This window comes from Streptopelia decaocto, assembly GCF_964273445.1.
Source record: "Streptopelia decaocto genome assembly, chromosome: 2".
NCBI lineage: Eukaryota > Metazoa > Chordata > Aves > Columbiformes > Columbidae > Streptopelia > Streptopelia decaocto.
Window position 1 is genome coordinate 138,802,020 of NC_138655.1, and position 12,913 is coordinate 138,814,932.

The 12,913-nt window shown below is 38.2% G+C and overlaps 1 protein-coding gene across 4 annotated transcripts in view; it reads left to right on the forward strand.

Annotated features, from left to right (window-relative positions):
* Window positions 1-12,913, forward strand: part of CDK6 (cyclin dependent kinase 6) — a 145,528-nt gene that overhangs the window by 49,264 nt on the left and 83,351 nt on the right. For all 4 annotated transcript variants that reach the window (XR_014183343.1, XR_014183344.1, XM_082045631.1 and 1 more), the window contains exon 4: window positions 8,273-8,440. Coding sequence is in view for 2 of the 4 variants with exons in the window: in XM_082045631.1 (XP_081901757.1) it covers window positions 8,273-8,440 (168 nt within the window). In the remaining 2 variants the exon portion in view is untranslated. The remainder of the gene's footprint in view (window positions 1-8,272; window positions 8,441-12,913) is intronic.

The following is a 12,913-nucleotide window of genomic DNA, read 5'->3' on the forward strand; positions in this document are numbered from 1 at the left end:
TTTGAGCAGTGAAAAAGATTGTTAATCATAAAGTTAGACTTACCCGCTGTAAAAATTTCACAGTCAGAACAGGTCTTGGTAGCAGTGCTACATTTGCCAATTTGTGTCAAATTGTTAAAACAAAATTCCCCTCTTTTCTCATGTAATTTGCATGTATTTTCTTTTAAAAAATACCAGTAACCAGGTAGAAAATGTTATGTGTTTCATTTGCATGTCTGGTAGTTCCACTTTGATAGGAATTTTTGGTACAATGAATCACTGAAAATAAGTAAGTAGGACAATAATTGTATAGGTTTCCTTTCAGTCATGCAAATTCTTATCATCAAATACGAAAAGTAGCAGCTGATAAAGTAAAACTTGAAAGATCTGTATTGCGAACTGACTTGACAGATGTTGAGATAGAAAATGAGAAATTGATGAGGAAAGACCTATAAACAAGTTAATATTGATCTGGCCAAAATTAATGCATCCTCTTCATGTGCTGATACATGTGTATGTACATACATATCCCACAGACGTTAAGTACACATTTCACAGACTGAATGTGGTCTTTAGTTCACAACTACTGACATTGGTATGAAAATCTGGTAGTATTAAGATACTGGTAATACAGACATGTCCTAAGACTGAAACTTTTAATCTAAAATATTAATCCGGGTCTCTGTTTTATGGAAGGCAGATGGAAGGTTACTCAGAAGAGTTCCTTGAACACAATCAGGTGCATCTGTTTGTCTTAATCTAGTCTTATTTATGTCGCCTTTGCTGCTGGTGAGCATTGGTGTTTGGGGAGTTTGGAGCAGTCCAAAATGTGCTTGGTCAGGATCTCCTCTGGCAATACAAATTCAGTGGTTCCTTTCTAACTTGGGACAGTTGGTGAGTTTAAGCAAAGGGATTAGAACATGCTAAACTTGCTGTGGTGCCTGTGAATTGAATACAGTCTACAGAGAGGAGCAAGACAATAAAAGGAAAATAATGCCTCAGTGTATTGAAAGCTATTATATACATATGTAAAATTCAATAATAAACTTAAGGCAATGTAATAGCATTGTCAAGCCTGAGACTTTTTCAAAGACTGCCATGGACCTTTATAATTCAGTTAAAACTTAGCATTCTTCCTGAATGTTATGCACAGTTGCTATACTTTTGCTTGAGGCTGACGTATAATGTCCATGATATACAGGCAGGTCCATCCATAATAGTGACATCGGCAAGTTTTACTAGATACCAGACTATTAACTGATTGACTGATTATTTTATTCCACAGTAATTTATTTAGGACTTTCTAATCTTTTTTACCTTACTGCTTCTAAGAGCAACAAAAATAGTCTTCAAAACAGTGTTTTAGAGACTCTAGTCCTTCAGGTATTTTATCTTTCAAATTGCTGTACAGACAATTATAGACATTAAAAACAAAAGCAAAACACAACACAACAAAAAACACAGAAAAACCAACCAAACAAAAACAAACAGAAAAATCAATTCAAACAAACAAAACCCAGTTATATTCATTTTGGTGTTTGTACTTTTATAGTGCATTAGTATGGATAACATTACCTTCAACGAGATTATTCAAAACACTAAAATGCATGTATACATACACCCATACTTTTGTGAGTGTACATCTATAAAGTTCTTCATCCTAACACCTGGATAATCCAGACTCCTCTGTCTGAGATGTGCTTTCTTTCTTATAAAAGTGGTTTAATATAGATAAGAAACCGTTGATCAGAATATATTTTAAAATATCCATTAATCTACTCTAAGTGTATTGAAGTGTCTTTGATATGATCAAAATCATTTTACAATTGAAAAAGAATTACGCAAATATTTTACTTCATATTTAAATATATATAAGGGTTAATTAAGTTTCAAAAAATTGTTTACCTTTAGGGCAGCAATATACAAAGCAGGAACAATTATTAGACCAGTTCCTTGCATAAGCTTGGCATGTATTAGTTTCCTTCTGCTAATAAGACACTAAATGAATTTGCTGTATTTTTCTCTCTGCACAGCATTTTATTCTATGACCAGAAAATGAACATTTTATCTTGTACAGTAAAGTTGATTAATACGACTAAGTGAACAGTCATTTGGATTTATTGTTCTCTTATCAAAACAGTGAACTTATTTAAATTGAACCTGCTGTGAAGTTCACGTTCTCTTGGTACCCTCTAGTTAATTCACAGGAATATCACAGCAGTCTTCTCTTCTGAGGGACGACCCTTACCCTGTGAATACTTTCCTGGAAAGCAATGGGTCTACTCTGAGATGATAAACTGTCACCCAATATAAGGAACAGTCAGAGCTCTCTGTCCTGGGTGTATATGGGGTTGGATCATGGGTGACTCCTGAGAGGCAAAGAACGCAGCCTCCTCCTCCTCCCTTTTCTGAATGTCCTGCAGGGAGACGGATCAGAATAGCTTTCTCCTGAGAGAAGAAGGAAAAGGGTGCAGGGGCAGGGATGTATCTGCCTGTCACTGTGCCCCAGACGCAGCACCCAGCAGCTGCGTGGAGATCATCCTGCAGCTCCACAGGCTGGGGGCAAATTGGTTCTCTGCCCCCACCATCGCAGCCATGGTATTCTAGATAGACTGATGTGATGGGTTCCCAGCCCAGTGTGAGGACAAGATTTAAAAAAAAAAAAAAAGAATCACTGCATTTAACAGGGAGTCACTACATTATTACTAATGCCTTTGGGATTCAGTGTAACAACATTAATCATGTCTTTTGCTATTCATGTATCTGTACTGCGTAATTCCTCAGGAATGCCATTGTTTTTTTGGCATTAATTAATGTTGACTGTTTGTTACAAAGCATAACCATAGAAGTGCTGCAATTATTCTCCTTCAAAAATAGGCCCTAAAAAATGTGAAAACTCTTTAAACTTTCATTTCAGCGTGTTTAAAGAACACTCTTTAAAATGAAAGCAATTTGATAAGTTCTGTAAAATCCTGTAGGATACGAAGGAAGCTTCATCCTTTTCTTTTGCTCAGAGGAGGTCCTGCTGTTCAGTGAGAGGCAGTGAGCCTTTTCATCAAACTAGCTTGACTGATTTATTACACGTTGCTGTCGAAAATTCATTCCCTTTGTTTACACTCATAGTTGTCTCTTACACAAACACTCCTACAGGAAATGTTCAGGATGAGTATCCCAACACCTGTCATCCAAAATAGGGACATTCCATTCTGCTTGGCAAAAAGAGGAAAATGAATTACAAACAAATAGAAAGTCTGGATGAAGGATGCAGGTGGTTGTACAGGTGCGTGAGGTGCTCCACAGAGGAGCAGCAGAAATGTTAGAGGATTCTAAAGGATTCTTGGGTTTTACCAAATTGAGCAGGAAGAGGAAAATAGGCAGGTAATTTAAAAAAAAAAAACAAAACAAAACAACAACTTTTTTTAAAAAAAAAGAAAAGGCCATTAAACTGCTGTGCATAAGTACAAATGTAGGGTCTGTTATAGCTGACAAGCATCTGTATTGTGTCACTTTGGCGATACAACAGTATATTTGTGGGCTTCCACAGACTCATTTTCTCTGCCATTAGGAACTCCTGTCACCATGACCAACTCTGTCACCATGACCAAGGGGCACCTGGTTAAAGGTTTTTCTTTCTTTACATACTAGTCAAAGAAGGAAACATGTGAGCTTCACATGAGGAGTAGCCATTCATATGTGCCTGTTACTGCTGAGTGCTGGTGTTCTCTGAAGACATATTATTCATAGCGTTTTCCTTCAGGTTGCATGACACTGTGCCCCCCTTTACAAAGACAAAATCTGGCATCCGTACCATTACCAGGGTGGTGGATTAGCCTAGCCCAACAGCCAAACTCCCACCCAGCTGCTCACTCACTTCCCCCACCTCAGTGGATGGCTACAGAAAATAAAAGAGAACAAGGAAAAAGAAAGGCTGTGGCCTGAGGTAAGACAGGGAGGTTGCTTACCATTTACCATCACGGGCAAAATAGACTCACCTTGGGGAAAATTAACTTAGTTTAATGCCAATTAAGACAGATATTTAATTAGTAATTCAAGGGAGGTGGGGGGGAGGCAATCATTCAAAGGCAGTAATTCAAAGAACTGTTTCCCCTGGCTTTTTCCAGGCTCCACATCACTCCTGACTCTCCCCACCCCGAGCAGCACAGGGAGATGGGGTGTGGGGGACTGTGATCTGTCCATGGCAGTTTCTCTCTGCCGCTCCTTCCACCTCACACTTTCTGCCTGCTCCAATATGGCTCCTCTTGACAGATACTTGAATTATTTGGTCGACAGCCGTGCTATCCTCATTTGGATTAGGCAGGCAGAGTACCCCAGAGAATCCGGCTGGTCTTAAATGGTGAGTGAGTTACTGAAGACAATTGACAGATATTCTAGCTGCAAGTCAAGATGGTGAGTGACTTGTAAAGGATCAGAGTGGTATTTTAAAAACCAATGGCTTGGAAAGGATTTATGGATCAGAAGCCGGAGGGACGTTAAGAGGGGTCAGTGAAGCGCGGGGTCAAGAGGGGACGGGACAAGGAGGAGACAAAGGTCTGTAGGAGATCAAGGCTTTCGGTTCCTGCTGCCCCTCTGTTGTGAAGCGAGAGCCTCAAAGCCAACCTGCAGCAGAGGCAGCAACAGCAGCTCCTCAGCTGAACCCAAGCCTGTCCCCATCCTTGTTGACACTAAAGGCAGACTATGCAGTTCATATTTCTGTGTGTTACTGAGACTCATGATACAATATGGTATTGCTTGAAAAGTTCATCATAATTTGGTCCTCACATTCAGTGCTGATAAACTCAACAAATACCAGACTGAGCAGTGCCATCAGCAGTACCACAGATGGTGGAACATGCAAAAGATGGAGCATTTCCATAAAAAGTTTTGCTCCTAACTGTTTCCATTACGAGGCTTTTATAAAACTAAAGGTATATTTGCCTCTAAGGAAAGTGTGTTTGTTCGTTGCATCCCGAAATAGCTCAGTTTTCTATCGAGTTATGGATAAATACTATAGATTTGTGCATAGGCTGCGCTGAAAATGTAGCCTGAAAGGGGAAAACATTGTAAAGCCACGTTTGACTGAAAGTAATCACAGAGGAAAAATGCATATATTTTTAACTCAGGCAAAAATCATCATAGGTTTTGTGATATTAGAAGCATGGCAGAAATCTCTAATCTGGAACAACAGGTGCTATTCTGTGTTTATGTATATAAACATAAAACATCGAAGAACATCTAATAGATGTCAGTAGAGGTTTGATCACTACTCATTAGAGCTTGTTCCTCAAATCTGCTAAGGCATGAATCTTCTTGTTGTTGAGTGGAATTGATCATTTTTCAATTAACTTTTGAAATATGCTGTTAACTGTAATTCCAAAGTATGACATGCCTAGCTAGCACAGAAAATTTTTCAGGGAAAGGCAGACATGGAACAAATTAATCCTTGAAACACATGAAGACTCTCTTGCTGTTATTTCTAGATCTTGGTAATTGAGATTATGCTGTGTAATCATCACTAACAAAAATGGGTGCATTTCTGTCAGATGAGTGGAATTATCTCAATTTAATTAGCTAATGACCTGACTTGTGCATGTTTACAGCCCTTATCCAATTTACGAGCAAAGGTTAGTGTCTTCTGATATTAGTTATGGTATCAAAGAAAACACGCAGCCAAGACTGGTTCTGATGTTGCTTGCAAGTGGCTGACTAAGAGTATGAAGTAATTTTCCAAAAGTGAGGCCTAATTGTTTTTGACTAGACTTACATACTGCACAAAATTTATAATTCAGTATGAAAAAAAAAATAATTTAAATGTTCTCTTCTTTGCTTTGATATTGAAAATCTATTTGTGCAAACAAATATCAAATTCTGAGCTGCACAATTTGATATTCTGTATTTAACGTGCATAATAATAAGCCTATGTAATGGGATTCTGGTTTCTGCCCTTTTTCTAACTGGCTGAGAATTTAAAAACAGGACAATAATGAATCACGAATAACATGGTCTTTTTATATCAAAGTGCCCTTCTTTAAACACACAAATCTTTGGGCTGTTCTTCCAAGATAATATTGAACTGAAATCTGTTCACACACGTAATAGTAAGTAACAAGGGATATCAGAAGAGCATAATCAACAGTCCAAAATGAGTATCAGAGAATAGCCTGTGTGGACTAACTCTGAATTTCCTGGAAGAGGAAGTATAGCACTTTTTTCCCTAGTCTTCTTTCTAATACCTTTGAAATTTACACTTTCCTGGTATACTTTTTGCTGCATATCTCATTTTTGTGTGTGTGAAGAGAACTTCAGTAAATGATATTAATCTTTTGAGTCCTGTCGGGGGACGGAGAGATATAACAGTTTCCCTTTTCAAATGTTTTCTTTTTTATCCATGCCTGAAGAAAACTCTGAATTTAGAAACTGAAGACATTGCTTGCAACTTGCAACTGGCAGAGCAGAATTGCATTTGCTGAGCTTGAGGAAGAAAGTCGGAACAAAACCAGCATCAGTTGTAGGAAAAAAATACTCTCGATATGTTTGGTCACTGTAGGAATGAGTTTACATACTTGACAAATGAGTAGGATGCAGAAATGTTACCAGAAAGGGACTCACCAGGGTCTACTGACTAATCCTTAAGTTCTTTAAATTGTTTTCTTATTTTCTGTGCTATTATGTCTACCTGGAATTTAAAAAAAAAAAAAAAAGGCATGCTTTTAAATGCTCTTGGTGTGTTCTTTACATCTGGAAGACTGATCTAAAAACTGGTGGGATTTGATAGCACTGAGTGAGAAGATAGGATGTGTAGTAATTCTACTGATGACCGAAACCTGCATAGCTGCAGTCCTATCTCTTCCACGTGTTTCTGAACTGCAAAGGGAAATTATATGAATGTAAGAAGATTCAATACATTTAGTATATTTGTTTTAAAAGAGCAAACCGTATTATACTAGTTACTGAAATTATCAGACCTTAGTTTTTCCTAAGAAAGCAAAGGGAATAAAAGTCATGAGCTAGAAGGGAATGGGATTCTTGGTTTCTTCAGAGATTATAATAATTAAAAGCTGTCACAGCATCCATAGTTCCATGATAATATCTCCATCATCAGGGTCTTCAAATAAAAAGTGATTACTTTTTGAGGTATTTTTGAGCTATTTTTAAACCCATTTTCAGATACCATTCCTTTTAATAGTGCGCCTTGAATATTTACCTGAAAAATGCCTAAGTCCGTGGAGACAACAAAAGCAACCAATTTCAATTTGTCCTTTTTCCCTGTTCTCATATTTCATGCCATCCACCTCTTCAAAATAATTTTGATTGCTAATGACAGGACTGGCGGACCCTGTGCTGCGTGGCTTATGGGAAGGGCATGTGTCACCAGCAAACACAGAGCTGGAGATTCATGAACTCAAGTCAAGTGCATACAGAAAATAAACTTTTTCTTTATTTCTTTTATTTCATTTCTTACTTGCTACAGCACCTTCTCGTAACTGCCTGTTTTGCAAATGTAATTTTCAAGTTGACAGTATCCTTCTAATATGGAATTCAGGGGATTTCTAGTATTTAGTTCTGAGTCTGTTGGTTCATTCCTTTCACATTACTAAGATTAATATGAAAACATGAGTACAGATGAAATAGTTTCTTCAGCTGTGGAAATGTCATAGAAGATTGCATCACTATAACAAAACAGAAAGCAAAATGAGAACTGTTGCTTATGGTTATTACACTGATGTAGTGCTAAACTTTGTGCTAAAGGTGGTTTCTGTCCTATTCAGTAAATTCTATACAACAGGCTTTGCCAGCTAAACTTTTTCCCTCTATAATATTAAATTCTGACAAAGTTGTTGTTTAAAGAACTTTTCTGATTGAAACAGATCCTTGTGCCTCTTGAAGTGAATGCCCACGGGGGCAGGACAAAGCATAAACTTGTAAGATGCAAACTGGTGTGTGGTTTAAAGTTAAGAGCAAAGAGCTAATACGTATTTCCCGTAATTAGAAAGCATTCTTTTGAAGTTGTCTGGGATTTACAGACATACTTTTGCTATTTCTTTTAAGTATGTTGACCAGTCTTTATACTTCTATCCATGACCTTCAAATAATTCAACTAGAACCAACACATCACCTGTTTAAGTCAGCTGGTTCTAGCAACATTCTGTCCCTTTTATATTAGTAGGTGTTTTTATCTCCCATGCACATATTTAAGTCAATATTTATTAAATTGGTTTTACAGATTAAGACAGGGAGCTTGCTTGTTTGCCACCTTGTCTTGATAATTGCATATTGATTTCTTCTTTATATTTAGGATATGATGCTTCAGCTGTTTCGGGGACTGGATTTTCTGCATTCACATCGTGTCGTGCATCGGGACCTGAAACCCCAGAATATCCTTGTAACCAGCAGCGGGCAGATAAAGTTAGCTGACTTTGGCCTTGCACGGATCTACAGTTTTCAGATGGCTCTTACCTCAGTGGTAAGTTTCTGGAGGTTTTTGCTTTTCTTTCAGTGCAGCATTTCAGTGTGCTTGGTCTTGATGTTCCTGGTTTTTTATCCCATATTATAACACTGTTTCTAAAACCATCTCTGATATTGAAGTTATTTGCATCACCAAAAACAATTGCATTCCAGCTAGGATTGAAGTTGTGGTTATTTCATAAAAGTAATCAATTACAGATTACTGGTTTTAAAATAAATAATATCTGACTACTGAGGAATAGGTATGTGCTAGTTTTCTGAAACTCCATCAGTCTAGCTTCTGTTGTGATAATGACTTGTTTTGTATGTGAAGCCATACAGGTAGGGTGAAAGTTTCTGAAGTACCTATTTAAAGATAAAACTCTTGCTGATCCCCAGGCTCTTGCCTGAAAAATTACACAGATACTTGTGGAAATGTCACACTGCCAAACCTCTGATTTGCCATCTCTCTGAATATGGGCTCAATGTTTGCTCCCATGTTACTGAATGGTTTCAAACAGGGCTGTGCTGGAAGCAGCTCAAGTGGATGTGGCAGGCAAAATCACAGCCATTTCCCAAGCCGAGTGTTGAAGAGCACCTCCAGTATCGCCAGGCCCCCTGTCGTTGTTGCCCCTCTCCCAGGAGCTCTCCTGGTTTTCTAGGCTCAGACATGAGCTTGTTCCCAGGAGGTCTGGCCCTCTTCTATATTAATGGTGGTAGGGAAGCCCTGCCAGCTCCTCGCTTTTTGACCCCATTTCCACACCTACTGGTCCTGCCCTCAGAATCAGCCGCTGTTGGCTTGGAACAGCATCTCTGGAGTGCACTCCAGACTAACCATGCTGCATGCATGGTGGGTGTCATTTGGTTTTCTTGCGGGCACATGAGCTTTTTTGTTTCCATTTTCTATTCTGAATATCACAACTGCTATGGCAGTATCACTTATGCTAAAGGCAGGAAAGGGAGAACTGCTGAGAAAAGAAACTGAAAGGAGTCCACTTTGCACTTTATACCGTACTATAGAAATTAGCCTGGCTCACATTGATAAAAAACAATCTGTTGTTATTATTAGTTACTGTAAGAGTCTTCCCATTGTTGTGTGATGTAACTGTGACATCCTGAGTTCTGACTTCAGTGTGAATGAAGGCAGGAAGCAACAGAAAATGATATCATCTTGCTAAACATAGGAAAATATCATCATCACATAAAGCATATGTAAACTTGTGTTTTGAGGCCGGCTTTTTTCATTGTCTGTAAGATGTAGCCTGAATTCAAAGCTGAAAGAATCTCCCTGCTGAGGTCAGTGAGGACTGATCATGTTGTAACTCAAAATAGCTTTGAAGAGAAGGAAAGCATGTTCCTGAATTGCTGTGATTTTTCATTTCCCAGTAATTAGTCAGTAACAGCTTCAATGCGTATTTCTATGATCCATAAAATTCTTTAAGCTAAAATTGCAGAGTGTTGTAAAGCTGCCAACAGGGCGTTTTTTAAAAATTCTATGTAAAAGTAGGAAAAAATAACTACAGAACTGAGCAGGAATTTGTCTGTGATCATGTAGCCTGTATAGGAAGGAAGGTGAAAAGACCCAGAAATAGAGTACATCTACTGAGGCAAAAACATAGCAAGAGCAGCTTGTAAGAGAGAACATTGCCAGAACTGCAATGTGAAGGATGTACATATGCTCAAGTATCTAATACCTGTGTGCTAGAAATTGCGTTTCAAGACCCATTAGCCAGTACCCTTAGCACTGCTGTGAACAAGAGTTGTTCAGACTAACGCTTGTCCACATGCAGGTTAATACCATGTTCGCACGGGTATTCAATTCTCGTTGCAGCTATGCTAAAGAGTATTAAAATAATTGAATTATTCAGTGACCGATGACAAATAAAATATATGCACATAGGAGTGGATAATGGCTTTCAGAACTAGAACTTGCTGTATCATTATTTTCTTACTAAAAAAATAGCTATGAACATGAGTTTTTTTAAGTTAAAAATTGCTTGGTTTTAAAACAGTTTGTGTTTAACACCTTCAAAGTCAACTTTTGTCTGGGTATGTAGAAACCTAAATGGGAGTGTTACTCACAATGTGATAATGTGGTATGGTTTTAAATGTCAGTCTTCATTGCTCCTACAGACTGACTGCTGGTTAGAAGCTTTTACTAAATGTGTACTAGCTGACACAGGCCATCAGTTTTCCTTTTCTGAATGTAACTTTTATCTTTGACTAGCTTTTTTGGTGTGCAAATTATTTTTAAACAAAACAACCTTCTGGGTTTTAAATGTGTAGATATTCTTGACTTTACTGCTCCCAAAATAGTCTAAATTGCAGTTCTTCAGCAGGCGGTGAGTAAACTTTCATTGATTTCAGCAGGACCAGCTTTGTTTTGAAGTGTTTGCAGAAAAAAAATGTTGTATTATAAAAGACAACATGTATCTACACATATGTCAATTAATAAAAGCCCTAGCTTGTGAGGATTTCCTTTGGACTTATATTAAAAAGTGATAGTGCACACAGGCCAGTGATAAAAGGCACACTGCGTGCACTATCATTCTGATCGATACAAGGGCTTTGCAGCATTTCCTTCAAAAGAGAAGCTCGTTGCAAGATAAACTACAAGAATCATCTTTTGAAGCATCAGATCATTCCTGAGATATATCTTCATTCATTGCCCACAAAGAAACTCTTCAGATGGGACAAAAAAAGCTTACTGTGAAAGTAATCCAGTAAAAACCAATCCAGCCCTAGTACTCTGTGTGCTGCAAATGGTAACTTCAAAGCAATCTCTCTCTGATAGCCAGTTATTTCCACAATACTAAAGAATCCTTCTGGCAGATCAGTCACCTGGGCATATTGCTGTCATTTAAAAAAACCTCTTGATATTTCAGTCAGTGAATGAATAAAGGATTCAAAGTAATGTTACGCAGGCTTGAGGGGGGCAAGGTGGAGATCACTACTCCCAGCTTGGTCAGACTGAGAACTGATACAGATCTGAAATAACAGGACCAGAAAGAACAAGGTCGGGCAGGGGATCTCAGATGGTGGGTAACAGGGCACGCTTTCGGTTTCATACAAAGTTAGACTCTTTTTCAAGTGTTAGTCTTGGCCCTTGGGGAAATTTTGAATAGGCTTTGTGATAACAGAGAAGCTCTGTAGGACACAGGACGTAGACTGATGTGACCGTAATTTTAGAGTTTGATAGCAAAAGCTATTGAACTGCCGCTTTTTTTCTGGTGTAGAAAAAAGGGCATGCAGTTCTAACTTTCTCTGAGCAAGGGAGCAAGTGGCTGTCTCGATGATCTGAAGAAATGAAAAGGAAATAAGGCATTTATCTATTTTTGTTGAGTTCTAACTGCCTTAAGGAAAGGAAATGAAGCTGAATCATGGCACACGAGAATGCTGAGATAAGCGCACGCAGCTGTGATCACAGCATCGAGGTGGAGCTGAGGCCGTCCAACTTTTAAAACCTCACCTGCATCAGGATCTCCGTGAAACTGGCAAAATGTGTTTGTAACACACTCATAATGCTTTCTTTGAAAATGTGTGCTTTACCTTAGATGGCAGCACTACCGATGTTTTGGTTTTTTTTGTTTTGCAAACAAAATTGGTTTGTGTCTTCCTTTTAAAACAAACAAACAAACACAACTTGTTTTCAGATGTATTGAACATCAGAAGGGAAAACATGTCACTTTCTCTGCTGATGCTCTAAGTTGTTGAATATTAGACTCAGCTAAACTGATGATTAAAAAGCGAAGACACAAAAAATCCTCCAGTTACTGTCAGTGAATAATTTTAGCTTATACTAGCATTTTATTTTGGTGTTTCTTTGGGATAAAAACTTTCCATCCATTTCTGGCAGTCATTTCAGCACAAATGGTTTACATGTCACATCATGCAGGAACTTGGATTTCATTTTGTTGGTATAGTAGCAGGCGAGCATAAAATAATTTTCACTAACTAGGTTTACTTTGTAAAAATAAATATATAAATTAGTTACAGCAACAAAAACAACAACAAAGTTAGAAAAACCCTCTTCCAAAGAGGAATGAGTACTGTCCTGATTTCTGCCCACTGTTGCATTGTAATTTTCTAATACATACCACCTGATGGTAGTAAATAATGTGAATGTAAGTTCTTGTCTGAGCTAATAGAATAGTTGAGACCACAGTCAAAGAGCTTTCTTTTGCTTTGCCTTGTTTTGGGTTTTTTTTCCCCCCTTTTTTTTCTATGACCACCTCTTCCCGATACTATACTTCCCCAAATCCCCAGATTTATTTGTGTGTAATACACCCTGCAGAGTCCATTCCTGTGCTGGGTGTGTTCCAGCAGATCTGGAGTCTGTTGCAGTTCAGCTTTAACCTGAGGGGCTTTGGGTAACCCTAAATGGGCCTGATTCAGCAATCGATTTAAAGCTTGCAGTTAATGTCAAACCGAAGATCAGACCTATGGAAATTAATCAAACACATCCTTCTGGTGAATCAAACTCAACATCTGG